Raw genomic sequence first — 16,641 nt, forward strand, 5'->3', positions numbered from 1 at the left:
CCTAAGATAAACCTGACTCAGAAGAGATACTGAAATCAAAAGGTACACATTCAAAGAATTCTTTTAGTCACTTCCCATATGGAAAATACAGGGGCTTTTGAGGCTTTATGAAGTGAAAACCTAACATCTTGGGGAAACAGGTCATTCCATCTTTGTAATTTGAGAAAAGAATCATACATTTCAGCTCACATAAGTTAGTAAAATCATGGGAAATTAAATAATAAGTATCAATACTTCACATTACAATTTGAATAATTTACTCATTTTTTTCTTTCCAAGTCCATAAAATATTTCTTTCTTGTACAATGTGTACTATAGTGTCACACACAGCACAATGACATATTGTATATAATCTTTTCATAATATACATTGATTATAAAATCATTACTCATATCGTAAGATTTTTTTAAGAAGCTGTGCCACTCATTTTGGTTTTTTCCAATTTTCCACTGATCAAAATATTGATGACTCATTTACAGAAGTATTTCAAAAATTTAATATTGCAGAATGCATGTTGTTCTGCAGAGTCAAAATTATGCTCCACATAGATATGGTAGATCTTTTTAAAATGACATTTTACAAGCATCAGCAGGGTTGACAGTCTAATATAGTAATACATTTCTTTGCAGTTGAACTAATGAGTCTCCTGGCACAGCTATCAAATTAAATTTATAAGACTCTCCACCCTTATTACAGGACTAACTGCAAAGGCTAATGCTTTGTGGGCTATAACAAGAAGCATTTCAAAATAAATATGGCTTAATTGTAATTTATGACAGCAAAGAAATATCTTAAAAGTACACTATATGTATGGTCCGGTTTCCTCTTTTAGGGGGTAATGGTTCACACTTCAAAGTACCGTGATTATAATTTGGTACCACTAATCATTTCAAACATACCAAGAATTAAAGGTTCAGATATGGGGGAAACAATTGTATTTTATTCTTTTTTTCCCCAGGTATGCTTCAGCTCTGAAGAACCATCTCTGTGAGAAACCTTGCACTTGACTGAATTTTATTTTGTAAAAATCTAGGGAAACATCAATCACCTTCCTTTGATAAAGACATTTAGCTCTCATTCTTACAATCCACTGACAATAAACAATCACAGTTTTCTCTCAGTCCCTTTAAATTTCAAAAATAAACTACCTGGAGCAGTAGGTGGTATTTTAGTACTCTCTGCATTGGAACCACCAGTAGATCTCGCAATGTAAATTTACCATTATTGGCCCTCTTGGAACATTCCTAGTTCAAAGCAGAAGAAAGAATAAGACAATAGAGCAAGAAAACAAAACTATTCACGTGATATACATGACAATTCAGTGACATATAAGGAACTATATTAAACTTGTGATAAAGAATATCAACAAAATGAAGGAAAACATTTAACATGGCAATAATTGCTAAGCAAAAAAGGACTGGGTCTAAGCACTTGTTTTTAGATATTTGAACATGCATGAGAGACTAGAACAAAGACAACAGAAATCAGTCATTCCATGCAATTTGAAAAAAAAAAAAAATATATATATACACTTATTAAAAAAAAAAAGTGAAAAGGTAATCTTGAAAACTATAGGCCAGTCAATCTCACTTCAGCCTCTGCAAAAATTCCTGCAAAACTTGTGGAGCAAGTCCTCTTCTGGGCACATGAAGGAGGTATATGGGAATATCCAGCATGGATTTACCACAGATAAATCAATGCTTGACCTACTTGACTGCTGATAAATCAATGCTTGACCTACTTGACTGCTTTCCACAATGAAATGGCTAGATCTATAAATGGGTGGGGAGTCTACAGTATGGCAATATCCAGGTTGGGATGTTATGCTCCAGGTTTATAAAAAACTGACTAGATTATGAGGCTCAAAAAGTGCAGTGACTAATATTTCCTGTATGACCTGAGGGACAGTTTCAAGTAGAGCTCTTGAGGGCTCTGCCCAGGGCCCCCCCCCCTTTCAGTGTCTTTAGCAATGATCTGCAGGAAAAGGCACACATTACACACAGCAGATCTGCAGACACCACTAGACTGGAGGTGCAGCTGACACTCTGAAGAGCATGTCCAACAGAAACCTCACACTAAGGCAAAGCCCTCCACCTGGTATGCACTCACCAGGGACATGCTCACCCTGAGGGCTCAGCAGGGGAGCAGCTCTGCTGGAAATGACCTAGAGGTCATGGCAGACAACCTTGTGAGGCCATGGGACAAGGGTTTGTTCAGCCCAGAGGTCCCTCCCAACCTGCACGATTCTGCAACTGTATTCTAGATGCGATGTCCTGATAACTAGAAGAGTATCACCAATGATCACCTCCTGGAAGGAAACCCTAACTCTGCCAATGTCAGTGGTAGAATTGCACTCACATCAGTACCAGGATGTGTACTGCAACAGTGCACACATTCATTTGACCAGAGGCTCCAAAAGAATGAGAAGAAACAGAAACACATTCACTTATCAGTCCAACTAATTTTGTCACCATAAAGTTTTTTTTACTTCAATGAAAGCAGGGCATATTCACAGAAACACACAATTTTATGTATGTATATGGGCACATCAAAAAATACTGATACCTCTAACTTCAATTTAACATCTTCTTTTGTCTTAGAGATATTGTCTAAGCACGATATTGCTATCTCCACTTGACTGCAGTACTGTCCATAAATAACCAACCTAAGTCAAAGCAAGAGATAAAGAATAAAAGGAACATTTGCTTATTTAAGAACAAACCTTGATCATTTTTTCACAAATAACTGTTAACAATCCTTCTTTCAAAAGGAGCAGTGCCTAAATAAGCAAGAACTGATTTTACCCAGTGTTCAATGGACAGCCTGAATATAAGGAAGACTATTCAGGAGAATATATTTTGCCCTACCTTCAAAATGTTCTAAAATTATTGCAATTTCCTTTAATATTCACATATATATATGTTCTGATAAATATAGGATTCATTAAAAAAGCAGAATAACTTCTGTTTAACAGTACAACAGTCTGTTAAACAGACTGTTTAACAGTATTTATAACAATGTAGATTTCTAAGGTTGTAAAGAATAAATTCTGTAGTACAGGCTTAATAGGATTAATTACAGCCATCCTTTAAAGAACCTGTATGTTTATCCACACTGATCCCATAGTTTCTATCAGGTTATATCATATGAGCTCTCAGATCAAAATAATACTGCATGAAACCTCAAGAAATTTTTAACAGTTGTCAAGTGAAGCAATGCTTTCTGAATGAGCCTGGGTTTATGACAGGAGTTTCCTGCCTCTGTATGGAGTGCTTCCTTCTCCTAGTCCAGTGCAAAGAGTGCTCTTTTCTTTCACCTTTTCATATATTACTTCATATATCCTATATTCTTCAGAAGGATACTTTTTTGGGAGTTCCCATGAGCCTTCTGTTGTAGTCTCGTAGGTTTCTTTTTCTCTCACCTAACTTTTACCCACTCTTTTAATTCTTTTTTTCACACTAAAGTGATGACATTGATTTAAAACCTACCATTTCTGATTATTTTTAATCACTGTATAGTTAAGACAATCTACCTCTGTCTATTTCCTTCTTTTATAATATGAACATGATCTTTCTTCTCAGTGCCCTTTGTTCCCCTTTTTGTACACATTTCAGAATGACTGTTGAAAGACAAGCATTTTCCAGAACAACTACTTCTTCCCTAATTCTCTCCTACAGCAGCAGAAAGTCTAACAGCCTGGGAAATAACTATGTCCTGCTCCAAACCAAAAGCTGAGACAGAGGGTCTCTGAAGACAGGACTGTTTATGAGCAGTCTGGGATACCCTCCTCCCTCAGAAAACTCTCCTGTCTTAACGTTTTCCAGATGCTGCTGTCCAATTTCTCACAAGCCTATTCTTACTGCAACAGTCCTCCTTCACCCATCACCCGCAGGTCTTTCCCACTCCGGTCCCAGAAGGAACCAATTTTTAACCAAAACCCAAGGGTTGCTTCAAGGTAGGTCAGCACTGCAGCCCACAGTACAAGTGTTTTTCAGCCCAGTACCACAGGCATGTAAGTCCATCTATATAGCCCAACAGCTGTTCAGTGCTGGCAGAAGGAACAATCTGAAAAGGTGGGTAAAACAAACTGGCAGTTGGCCTGTTACCAGCTTGGCTGCTTTCACACCTTGAAGGCAAAGGGTGTTTGCTTTACTGTCACACTTTGGACGGCAGGGAAAGGTAAGAGCACAGTCTCTTCTCTCTTCTCTTTTACACCTGCTTTCTCTTTTTTTAATTATGACCTCTTCTACTTTCTTTAGTCTAAAATATGCCAAATATATATCCTTTTTTTGGTCTGTTAAAAAATACAGGTACATGCCATAAAATATCTGGGATTATTTGTGTGAAAAATGTTGTGCAAAATAAGATATTTAAGTTTCCTTAAAAATATAGATGTTACTTGTCTGTGTAACAATATTGCCAAAACTGGGCTAAGAAGAGGGAGGTTCATATAACAGTATGTTACATTTTGACTTCCAGGCTCAAAACACCAAAACTAACTTAATAAGGACACCAACATGGAATTTAATCCTGTTTCAGAAATATTCATACAACAAAAATACAATAAAATACCAAATTGAGCACTGATTAGCACAATTAGTAGGAATGCTTAAATCTTACCTTTCCTTGTAGTTAATAAAAATTTGATATAGGTTCTGATCATTTTTGTTAACAATGGAGTCATTGATGTCCTGTGTAAGATTCCTGTGGATTTTCACCAAATCCTTAAAAACAGTAAGGGGGAGGGGGAAAGCTTTTAAAAACAGAATGGCTTAAAGCTTTGAATTTAAAAAAAAATAAATTATTTCATGTTAGACCCATTAATTTCAATAAATCAGAAAACAGATCATTTGAGAGTAGAATCTAATTTCAAGGTTTGTGACATGTTCTACATACTGCAACACGAAAACCTTAACTCCAAGAACTACCTATTAGAGACTAATTTATTCTAGCTTCGACTTGCACTGTTAATTCACCTTCATTTTATAATGATAATTTTAAAATTAAGCAAGTCAAGTAAATGCTTTAGTGACAAGATGAAGTAATGATTCATGTCCCTGAGCTGTGAAAAATTAGTTTTGTACATTACATTGGTCAATTAGTGATGTCCTAATGCTAAATTAACTGCAATCATAATGAGTTTCCCAATACAGCACGCAACTAATGCCTGAGCGAAAGAAAAGAATATTGCAGAAAGATTTGCTCTCTGGTAATAGTTGCAACTCACCTTACTTGTTCACTATTATACATAGACTACAGGAGATTGCATCAGCCTTAACGCTGTATGGATACTGTTAGAGAATTCACAAGAAACTAAGTCAAAACAGGTTAAAAAGTTTTGAAATCAGGATATCTGTAAGCAGTGTACATGCCACTGCAAGGAAAAAGAGAGGACTGTTTAAAAGAGAAAACCACTGAAGATGATTTAATGCAGTAAATTATATACTACAAAAATAATACGCAATTTTGAGTCGTGAACTAAGTCAAAACATTTCACACTGATGAAGACTAAGAGTACATACAAGGTTAATCATATCACTGATGAGGGAGCAAAATCTTGAGACAGATCAAAATCAGTTGCTAGCAACTGTATGGACGTACCCTCAGAACCTTAAGTGACAGTACACAAAGATGTTATTACAGAAATGCTTCCCAAAGGATATATTATGGGAGCACATTTTCTCAGGAGCGCACAGGGACTCATCTAAGCAATATCCCTGAAAAACAGCTTAATACTACAGGGACAACAGGTCTTTTTGAGTTTCTATCTCCAATTCAAAGTACAGCTTTAAATTAAACTGATGTTAACATCATTCACAGTTAAAGTAGGTTCCAACACTTCGGTATCTGTTACATGCACTTTCATCTCTCTCTCTGTATGTCCATGTATATAGTTCAAATGCATCCATAAGTGCACATGCATATACATAGATGTACATACAAATACACGTATACTTACATATAAATAGACATAGAAATACACAAATATAGAGCCATACACTCATTTTATAGGACAAAACTTTGAAATATGAGCCCTAGTGAAAGGCACTCTCTTTAGACTGGTGAGCATTTTGGAGTAATTGGTTTGGGTTTTTTTCTTAAAAATAAAGTATTTTTACATCAACAATTGATTTTGTCCAGCAGACATCTTTTAGAGAAGATTTAATGAATATAGCATCACCCTAAGGAAACGATTCTTCACCACAACCCTTTAACAGAGAAAAATCCATCCTGTTCTGAGAACACAGCACTTGTTCTCCACATTGCAGTTTGCTGCAGAGCTCTGTGTAACAGCTATTTTTAGTTTAAAACAAGCTTCCACTGCCCTCCAGCCTTCCTGCTGAGGAACTGCCACACAGACAAGGTCTGATCAGACAAAGCATTTGCAAGTATTTTTGGCTTAGGCAAGTACTATATTTCTTTTAAGGTTACTGGATGCCTATGAAATGCTCCTGGAGTCAGAAATAAGCACCATCTTCTAACAGCAGAATACTGAATGCTGACAACAAAAAGCAAAGTAAAACAACTTGAACTTTTACTGTATGTCTCCCTAGACTAAAATAAACAGGTTTTGTTCTTTTTACTGTTCTTCTGTGATCCCCTTACATATCTTCAAGGAGTAGTGAGTAAGCTGACCTCTCTGTGCTTACAGCATGCAAGCCTTTTTCGTACTCTTGTGTTTCGCATTACCTGGAATTAGGTCTTTCAATAAACGTAAGTCAACATGCCTGGGCACACAGAGCCTTAGAAAAGAGGTTTACAGTAATTTAGGTAGGGCACATCATGGTCGTATTGTAATGAATAAGAAACACTAATGTAAGACAGAATATAAATTTTTGTTTTCAAAAGCAAAGGGATCTCTACGGGCAGCTGATGTAATTCAAGAAGACAAGTTGGTTACCGAGATCTGTGGCAGTGTTTTGGACTAATAGTCAGGAAATAACAGCAATTGAGAGTCAGGGTGAAAACCTTACTAGTGGGACAAATGTGGCAAAAGGTCAGGTATCATCATCAGTGTAATAACTGTCATAATTCAGTTTCTATCAGGACAATGCTGGAACAGCAACTAAAACATTCTTAGACAGACCAGATTCCCACAGGATAAAATAAAACCCCCAAGATCTCCTCCTACAACTCTGAGAACCTGTTGGACACACCAGAGATGGTCAAAACAGAGGTGATATTTTACAGGCAATACAGGTTTGATGTGGCCCATCGGCCACACTCAGGGGACCCTTTCTTTACAGTAGGCCTCATAAAAGAACATTACTTTCATTTGTCTGTGTTGAGAGAGGCTTCAGACCATGTCTGATGTCTTCCTCTAAAATCAGACAGAGTAAAGACATATGCTGAATACTTATATTAACTACAAATGTATGTAAATTGTCATAAGATTATTATTAAGCCAAAAATAAATGCGACAAAGTACCAATCACAGAAACCATGATTATTTCAGTCAAATAAGAGGTCTCCTAGATAGTTCACACAGGAATTCCTTATCCTTTCCAGCACCAGATTCCAAATCCAAAACCAAGTTATGTTAACTTTCAAGTGTCTTCAATGATGTCAGAGCCAGAGCAGTTACAAGCTTTTGCAGAGCAGCTACAGATACTCAGTACACAGTGATAGGTAACTTAACACTCACAACTTTGTACCATCACTAAAATACCAGCATTTATTTAAAGATAATCCATTTCTAGAAATTATTAGCTTTTAATCACTCACTATCTGACAGGATAATACTATTTATCTTACCCTATTCCCTCAAGCAGAAAGAAAAAATTGAATAGTGCACATCCTTATCATCTAATATCCACATAAACATACTGTGCACTGTATTTCAAATAATCGTTTTGTACAGTAACATACAACACAAATATATCACAATCAGCTCTGAGCCTTATATCTGTTCATTAAATATGCAATTACTCACAGGAATATTGATGAAAACAGTATCAAATTCTGATGCTGACAGAAATCTTTTCAATGGCACCATGAAAAACTGCAAGAAAAAGAAATTACATAAACATTGGCTTTTGTACTTGTATTTTCTAGACTGCTATGAAAATGCATGTTACAACGCTGTAAGTCACATCTTACTTTCTCAATCGATTCCAGAGTTTCCGTGTATTTCTCTTCCGTTTGCTTTATTTCAGCAAGACAACAGCTTCTTATGTCATTTTCAGTATATTTCTGCAATTACAATGGAGTCAAGTTTAAGTCATTAACAGGCACCTAATGGATAACAAATGTTTTTATTTGTTTAGAATTATGCAATTAGGATAACTGCTTCCTGAAATTCTCTGAGTACTGCAGCCTCCAAAGATGACAGCAATAACCTAGAATATTTTAATGTTCAATTAGCTGATGACTTTAGTAAAATCAAAATAATATTATGAAAAGTTAATGTTTAGACATAAAATGCTGAAGTATCTGCATGTACTTTGGAAGCTGAAACACAAGGTCACATTTAATTTACATCCAGACTGAGAAATCTTATTTAAAATACTCAGCAGTTAATAATTCCATTAAACTTAATGGGGCTAAATCATGTAAGCAACTTTGCATTGCCATAAATATTGGATTCAGTCTAATCCCTGCACTTATTTACAGTTTTTTCCCTTTTAGATATCAAGGAGGGGTTTCTCTTCAGACACAATAGGAGTATGTCCTCAAATCAGGAAGTGCAGTGACCTCCAAGTTCAGCTCTTACATACGTATGTGTGTGTCTCCAAAGAGACCCTGGAAGTTTTCCATGTAAACCACCAGACTCATAGAAAATTGAAGTAATTATCAGCCCAGAACTCTAAAAAAATAGTTTACAAGCAGTCTTACCAAAGGTCAGATTTACAGCATTAGCATCAATAACTTGAAGCCTCAATAAAATCTGGTTTCAAATAAAAGAGTAAACAACTGGAAGAAGATATGGAATCATTTGTGTCAAGCAAGATCTGGAGATATACAGGTCAGCTTGGAGACCTCACATAGTAACTGGACAGGCTCTTGCAATTAAAAGCAGTAATTAATCCCAAGTGTTTTCTCCTAAACCAATAAGCAACAGTACTATCACATCCTTTCTGAAACCTATTTATGGATTTGTATTATCCTTCAGCATATCCCTGGCTGTTTCTTACCTATTTTCACCCAGTGTAGGGAATCCATATTGCTACATGTTAATACACCTGATGACTAGATGTTATTCACATACAGAGGGAATCAGGACTAGAAATTTAGTACTACAGTTCTTTCCACTTAAGGGGGGGGGGACAAAACAAACAAAAAGAAACTTTTGAACAAAACACTTCTCTTCTAAGAGCAGCAAAACTTTTAAACTTGAAATTTTAACAATTAGCTACTGCTGTGTTCAAGAGCTAGACTCCTTCCACTCCCTCTCTCTACTACCGGGCTACCTGACACACATGCTAAGCACACCACAGCAAATAGCAAGCCACACTTCAACTGCCCATGAGCCACATACAGCCCCTATGACACTGCTTGATCACCTCTGTAGAGTGGGAAATGTACTCCTACCACCTCAACTAGATGCCAAGTTGCAAATCAGGCACAGAAAGCTTGGTCACTGCTCACACTTGTTTGCTGTTTTGACCAATCTCCTTTACTCTTCTCTGTCTCCACATGACTCTACAAGCAGCTCCTGCAGGTGGAAATGGCTTCTCACTCTCATCTACCACGTGCTGCAATCTCAGAAATGCTTCTTGAAAACCAAGCTCATGCAGTTTTTTAATTTTCCCACAACAAATGTTAAGGTGCCATCTTCATCAGATGCAGACAAAAGTAACCATTTTGCAAAAATACAATCTTATCAGAAGAACTGTACTTTGCAAGCATCATCATCTGATGATCACCCTTATCTCAAGTCTTTAGTCCCAAGTTCTTTGGTAGGAGGAAGCAGACATTGTCACAGTTAACTGTAGTTAATTAATCTCAATAAAGTATTAGAATTTGATGTTATTTAGACTTTCAGTTATTTTTCACCTCTACCTTTGCGAGCCCAGTACTGTTCAGATGCCTTGCAGTATTTGCCCCAATACTGCTGTACTCAATATCTTATATCCATTCACAAAATGTGGGTGCTTTTGTTTACCAGCTCTCATATGTGCAATGCAAACAAATCCTGGGATTCCACTTAAAACCATTCACTTCAGTTTTGCGTTCACCTAACCCAAAAAGATCATTCTCACGGACAGTTTTGGCAGAAATTAACATATCAATTTTTCTATCTGTACCATAAACTTCTAGAATTTGAGTGCAATAAAAAAAAGAGAGGGAATAAGAAATAATGTGCAAATAGCAATACAGATGAGAAGAACTGCCTTCAAAGGTCAGCTACTGCTAGAGAAAACTTAGTGGTACAGTTTACTTCACAAGATAATGGCAACCTAATGATCAATAAAAACTACATGGTTGAATAAGCAGGAAATTCATTAGTATGAAACAATTCTGTTGCCCTTGTTAAGTAAGTTGTCCAAATTATGGCTCAAACAACAGCATTTCACAATATTTTAACAATTTTGGAGGCAGGAAACTTTCAAGTAAGCAGTTCCATTAATTGCTTTTTAAACAGCTGGTTTTTCTATTCATAACTAGCCAACTTAAATTACTGTATTTCATTTAAAAATTATATTTCTTTCAAAAAATTACCGTAGTTAATGTTTGACCCTTTATCAAAACAGCCTGTGAAGTTTTACACAGGAGATAAAGCACTGGACATGAGAACTCAGGATGCAGCTGAGCATGAGTGAAGTTTCAATGAAACTAGCTATAAAGAGATAATTTCAACTTTCAAAAAGATAACTGCTATTGTTCCAAAGTAGCATGGAATTGGAAAACATACAGGTTGCTGTGCTGCTTCATTTTTCATTAGGTCTTCATAAACCTCTCCACCTTCATCTTCTCCATAGACACAATCATACAAGTCTTCATCTTCATCAACACCAGTTTCACTGAAAAGACAAGAGGAGGAAAAAGCTGCAGCACAGCTGCAAGGGACTACTTCTCATAAAACAAGTTTCTACAGTAAACAAACAGATTAATTATTTGAATATCTAATGGGAAGATCTCATTAAGGGAAATTAAGTCCATTAATTTTCTTTTCTCAATGCATTTAAAAGACAATTGTACAAAATCCACACAATACTGAAGACTACACGAATTTAGAACCACACAGGACCTAAACCATACAGAAAAAGCAATACGTCAGGACAGTTTTGTCATGAGCTACTATCCAGATGTCCTCTTCTCTTTGACCCTTCTCCCAACACATCCAGTGAAGAGGAGCTGCCTCCACTTCACTGGGATGCCAGGCGCTGTTACAGGTCTTCTCTCTGCCTAAAGAAAGGATTATCTGGGGTAAAATTGCTTAGAGCACGGTGCTAATAACACCAAGGTGTAGGTTTGTGATCCCCATATGGGCCAATCACTTAAGAGTTAAACTCAGTGATCCTTGTGGGTCCCTTCCAACTCAGAAGATTGAGTTATTCTGTGATTCTGTGAATATACACTAAAGACTGCAGAGCCAGCACCTGAGACTCTGTCCCTCCACTCCATAAGGCAGTATCTTAACTATCACATGGCAACTTTCAGCTACTTGAAAATTAAAAAAGTAACCTATCAAACTGAAAATTATAGACAGTTCACCAGAAATGTTCTCTTAATACCCAGACTACAGAAATAAGGCATAAATTAAGGCTCAACTCTACCCTAAGCTAATTCAGGCTTCATTAGAGTTAGTCCTGCTAGAGTTTTTCCTACTTTGTGCTAGTATCAAGCCCATAATATCTTTTACTCCTATTTCTCCGGATATATCTACAAAAGAACTCTAAAAGATATTGAAAGCACTCCAGTCACAATAATAATACAGAAACTGGATCAGATGTGCTGACAATTTTGAGATTTTTTCCTCTTGGAAGACAACACTGAAATCCTTCAGAGTAAAAACCAACAGGTTAGTCTAACATTTCAGCTCACAGTGATGGTATGCCAGCTCTTCACATTATACACTGGCAGCTGTCAGATGCAGCAGACACACTCTATTTTACCACCTCTGCTCCAGGGAACAAAAGCTGGCAAAAAACAGAGTACTTTAACTACTGCAGCTCTTTCTGACAAGACTTCTTCAGACACCATTTAAACTCAGGCACAATTAAATTAATTTCAGCCAAATACACTCACTAATAATTAAGAGAAAGTAAAAAATGTGGACCATTTGCATCATTCAGTGACACTTTTGTTTCTTAGTCATTAATTGCTTTCTCCACAGTTGAGACAGCATGCAACTATCAAATTTCAGTTAATCATATTTGTCATTTGATGCAAAAAAGAGCTACGAATATCAATTTATTTGGTTTATTAACTTTTTTTTTAAGACTGTCTTCCAGTACTGAATTTATATACCTATTTAAGAATTGGTAGAAATATTATTTTCAAGCAGTGCTAATGCCACCACATCTAAGAGATGAGGACATCATTTCTAGCCCACTTGGATCTCTCAGAGGAGACTGCAACTCCTACCTTCTGCACCTTCAAGTACACAGAGTGAAAAGCAATTATCTATGAGACAGCTGCAGGAAACAAGGACAAGCTATGCAGGGCAAGTGGTAAATTGAGCAATGCTAATAACGGTGGTGTTTCCCTTCTTTACAGGCATTAAGAAAACAAATCCCTGGTGTGAACAGCAGCTCCTTCACCACATTGCAACAAGCAACATACAGTGTGTCCAGAGCCCAGGCAGCACTAATGAGGTGAGTGCTGGAGGAGCTTCGAGCTTTGGGGCACTGAGCTCTGAGCTCTTGTCCAACATGATTCCTAATGGACCTTTAGCGGTCCTAGCCATAGAATACAAGGGTATCCTGACAATCCTGCAAACACCCAAAAGAGGCAAATGCATACATATGCACAATTTCATTGACTTTAGGGAAACAATCCACTTGAATTATGATCCAAACATGCATTTTGTTTGCAAGTTCAAGTAAATTTCCTTGGGTCTCTTACAACTGATATTTCAACTTTCTGAAAGCATTCTCATAGTACAAAGATCATTTAGAAACACATTTGTTTATTTACTTTGCTACCAGCCCCCTCCATGAAACATAGAATCTGATTCTAAGCTTCCTTACATATACAAATGTATCACAATTATTCAAACAAGCTTTCATAATTAATTCTTCCTGCTCAGCATAATTGCTAACAAAATATTTTTAAATATCTCATTTTCATTAACACTATGTGTTCTATAACATCATATAAATAACAGCATGCAACTGAAAGCCAAAATCATTAATTAAATATTTACAACATACTCTATTAAATCAGGAAGACCTTTGTAGACATCTTCATCATCAATGCTTTCTTCTGTAGGGAAGGGCCTATAGAAAGAAATACAGCATTAATTATACACAGCACTAGCCTAGTCATACAGTGGGATTTTGTTTGGTTTCTAAGATTTTCACACAGATTACTGCATGCTAATGTGTTTGTATGTTCCTCTCTTTCTCTGATGAACAGTATATATGTATTTAGACTCCTATATGTGAACGGACACTTAATATAATAAACATCCTACTGGAGGGGGTTGTTATAAATCACTACTAATACACATCATTGTCATTTTTCAAGTGTGGGGGGGAAAATCAGCAAAACTGTCACATTAGGTCTGGTTGTGGGGTTTTTGGTTTCTTTTTGAAAATGAGAATTTCACGAACTTGGAGGAAGGAAGAAGAGAAAACCCCTTGGTCTTTACATAAATCAACACTGCATCAGCTTGACTTGTGATCCTGTGTCACTACTATCACACAAGTTCTGCAATACCAGCTGCTCATTTGTTCACCTGAAGTTTCAGCATGAGAAGTACATAGAGTTCAGGCACTTCAGTAAATGTACCAGAGGTAGCAGATGCCTTTCATAACTCCTCAGAGGTCCAGAGCCTTGGTTAGCTGCCACTGGGTATTCTGGGTTACAACTAGAGAAATTCTTAGTGGGGGACACAGTCTTTACTGCCTCTAACCTTTCCAAGGAGCACCATGCCAGAGGCATTACTCCCACCATCCATTACAGCAATAACATACCTTATTCCTGTACCTAATGCAATAGGAGTGCGAGAAAGTTTTGAAAGTGTTTCTATCACCTGGAGAGGAAAGAAACAAACTGTGATTAGTTGGAGAACAGAAGCAATAAAACATTTTGTTCTCTATTGTTTCATTATCAGCAGCACTACTTCAAATTATATAAACAGACAGAGAATCTGGCTGTGTCAAACACTGAGTGCACCAAACTTCCACGGATTTCACCCTAGCTGGTCCTAGGTGCTTTTGTACTGGGATATGTGTTGGAACCGCAAAGAGAAGAAAAGGGAACTCTCCTTTACAAGTAAAAGCTAATTTAAGTGGATTTAAAACCAGGTGATATATGTCACAAATCAGACATTCGATTCGCAATTGGACCTGGATGCACTTGTACACAAATTTTATCTCACAGACCGTGCTAAATATTTGGGATTCTTACTGTAGCTCCAGAAAGAAAACCGTATGGATTTGAGCTTCGGCACACAGTGACCCGCAGAGGGAGCCAGAGGCCAAGGCAGAAGGCGGCCATGCAGGACCGGTTGGGAGGGCACGGATTGATCTCATCGATCTCTTCATCGGCCCCACAGCCAAAGCTACGCGAAGGAGCCTAGAAGCTTTCTTTTCTTTGGAATATGGCAGCAGTATGGAAGGTGTCATTCTAAGAAAATACGTCCTATAAGTGCTAAAGGCTATGCAAAAAGCGAGGGAAGCATTAAGGAATGTTGGATACACACACACATACAGTCACAAAGGTGGAGTTGTTTTGCTGGCAACTGTAACAATAGAAGACCTATTTTGACTCTGCCCAGCATGTCCTCTATGTCACAAGTATTTTCTGGTATACTGGGAACTATCAGATTGGCAAGTCTTGTTTGCTAGAGAGAGAAAAAGACCCAAAATGACACCCTGTCTGAATTTCTATGCTTCAAATGAAGGTTTCCCCTGAAATTCCCAGAAGTTTCAGCTTGGATCTTTTCAACTTAAAATTCATATTAGGCTGAAATCGCCAAAGAAGGTTTTTATCAGCAGTATCAAAATTCAGTACAGCAATTCTACATTTCACAGGCATTTGGGAATGATGTCTACAAATTCAACTGTTTATTTTTGAAATTTTAACTACAAGACTACCCTGACCATAAAAGAGAGTTAAAAGTGCATCTCTCAAAGGAATGAAAATTACATGTTTACACAGGAGAATGACAAAGTAAAAAGCACAGAGAATAATCACATACTACAGAGTTTAAACCGAAGTAACAAAGCCTCCAAAGTGAATCATATCTCATATGCAGATGAGTAAAATTAAGAATTAACAACATTAAATTACTCCTGTGAAAGGCACATTTGGGGTTCATGTAAGCTGCTATGAAAATGAATGTCACAGAAAAACTGATTTTGCCTTACAGCAAACAGAAAGAATTATAAAAATAAATAAATATGCTATGAACATAATGGGGCACATAGTCCCATTTGAACAGAAGAATTGCAACATGGCCTAGAATAAGTTTTAGGAATTGTGAATAAAAGTTGACCAAATAAATTACAAAGTTAATTAAAAACTATTTCACAGTAATCAAAAGGTCAAAAGGGAAAAAATACTCCTTTACCAAGTGTTACTGTTGCAGGGGAGTTGCGGTTTCCACACCAGACCAGAATCTGTCTCTGCACACCTGCAAGAATTCCAGTGCAGGGTTGCAAGGACTGCTAAGCCACAGGAGACAAGACAGTATGAGAAGTTAACTGAAAATTCAGTAGCTGGAAAATGATCTAACAGATGGGTGGACATTAATTGGCAAAATCACGGTAAAAGAGGCTTAATGCTAAAAACAAAGGGGGGCAAGTCTGGTTAACTGAATATCCCTTTCTTGTTTTAACATGTTACTTCCCAGCACACAAAAAATCTTTTGCAAACTGTTCCACCCACACAGACCATTTTCCTTAGAGGGATTCTCACTTATCTAGAATAATCAAACCCAGCAGAGGTACAGCTTACTCTTCACAGCTAATTATGGTTGCTTCAAAATAACACAAAAAAACAAGCTGTACAAATGAAACTATCAATTTTAGGTAAGTAACTAGCAAATATTATTCCCAAAATGTACCGCCAAATCACATTTTACAGCTATCAATATGAACACAAACAAAAGCAAAATTTATAAATTAAGAGGAATAGAAAACCTTTTTCAGGAACTGATGTGAAAACTTGGAGGGGATGGGCATGGTGACACACGATGACACACACACTGAGGAAGCCAGAGGAGTGTTTACAAGAATATGCACCCAGAAAAGGACAGAGAAAGGAACTATATTACTAGAGACAACAAAAGACTACTAATAATTTTCACTGCTCTTAGAAGGGAGGTGGTTTGGCACTGCAGGAAGAGCAAACTAACAAGCTAGGAAGCCAACAGACAGATCTCTATCGAAAACTGAACACTGGATAATCTGGTAAGAAGAAAATGGTCATCAACACAACAGCTGTCAGCATCTCACCAGAGACACACTGCGTTCTCCAGAACTAAGTGACAAAGTGTGGCCACACTGGCATCACAAAAAGGGGAAA

At 37.1% G+C, this 16,641-nt stretch overlaps 1 protein-coding gene across 1 annotated transcript in view; it reads right to left on the minus strand.

Annotated features, from left to right (window-relative positions):
- The window catches only part of VAV3 (vav guanine nucleotide exchange factor 3), a 157,698-nt gene that overhangs the window by 86,556 nt on the left and 54,501 nt on the right, over nucleotides 1-16,641 (minus strand). Inside the window, exons 3-10 of the mRNA XM_017834280.1 lie at nucleotides 14,085-14,143; nucleotides 13,320-13,385; nucleotides 10,856-10,964; nucleotides 8,101-8,193; nucleotides 7,934-8,002; nucleotides 4,621-4,724; nucleotides 2,566-2,665; nucleotides 1,149-1,244 (exon numbers count right to left, since the gene is read on the minus strand). Of these exons, the coding sequence (XP_017689769.1) occupies nucleotides 1,149-1,244; nucleotides 2,566-2,665; nucleotides 4,621-4,724; nucleotides 7,934-8,002; nucleotides 8,101-8,193; nucleotides 10,856-10,964; nucleotides 13,320-13,385; nucleotides 14,085-14,143 (696 nt within the window). The remainder of the gene's footprint in view (nucleotides 1-1,148; nucleotides 1,245-2,565; nucleotides 2,666-4,620; nucleotides 4,725-7,933; nucleotides 8,003-8,100; nucleotides 8,194-10,855; nucleotides 10,965-13,319; nucleotides 13,386-14,084; nucleotides 14,144-16,641) is intronic.

Source organism: Lepidothrix coronata, unplaced genomic scaffold (assembly GCF_001604755.1).
Source record: "Lepidothrix coronata isolate B3197 unplaced genomic scaffold, Lepidothrix_coronata-1.0 Scaffold231, whole genome shotgun sequence".
In the NCBI taxonomy this organism is placed as follows: Eukaryota; Metazoa; Chordata; class Aves; order Passeriformes; family Pipridae; genus Lepidothrix; species Lepidothrix coronata.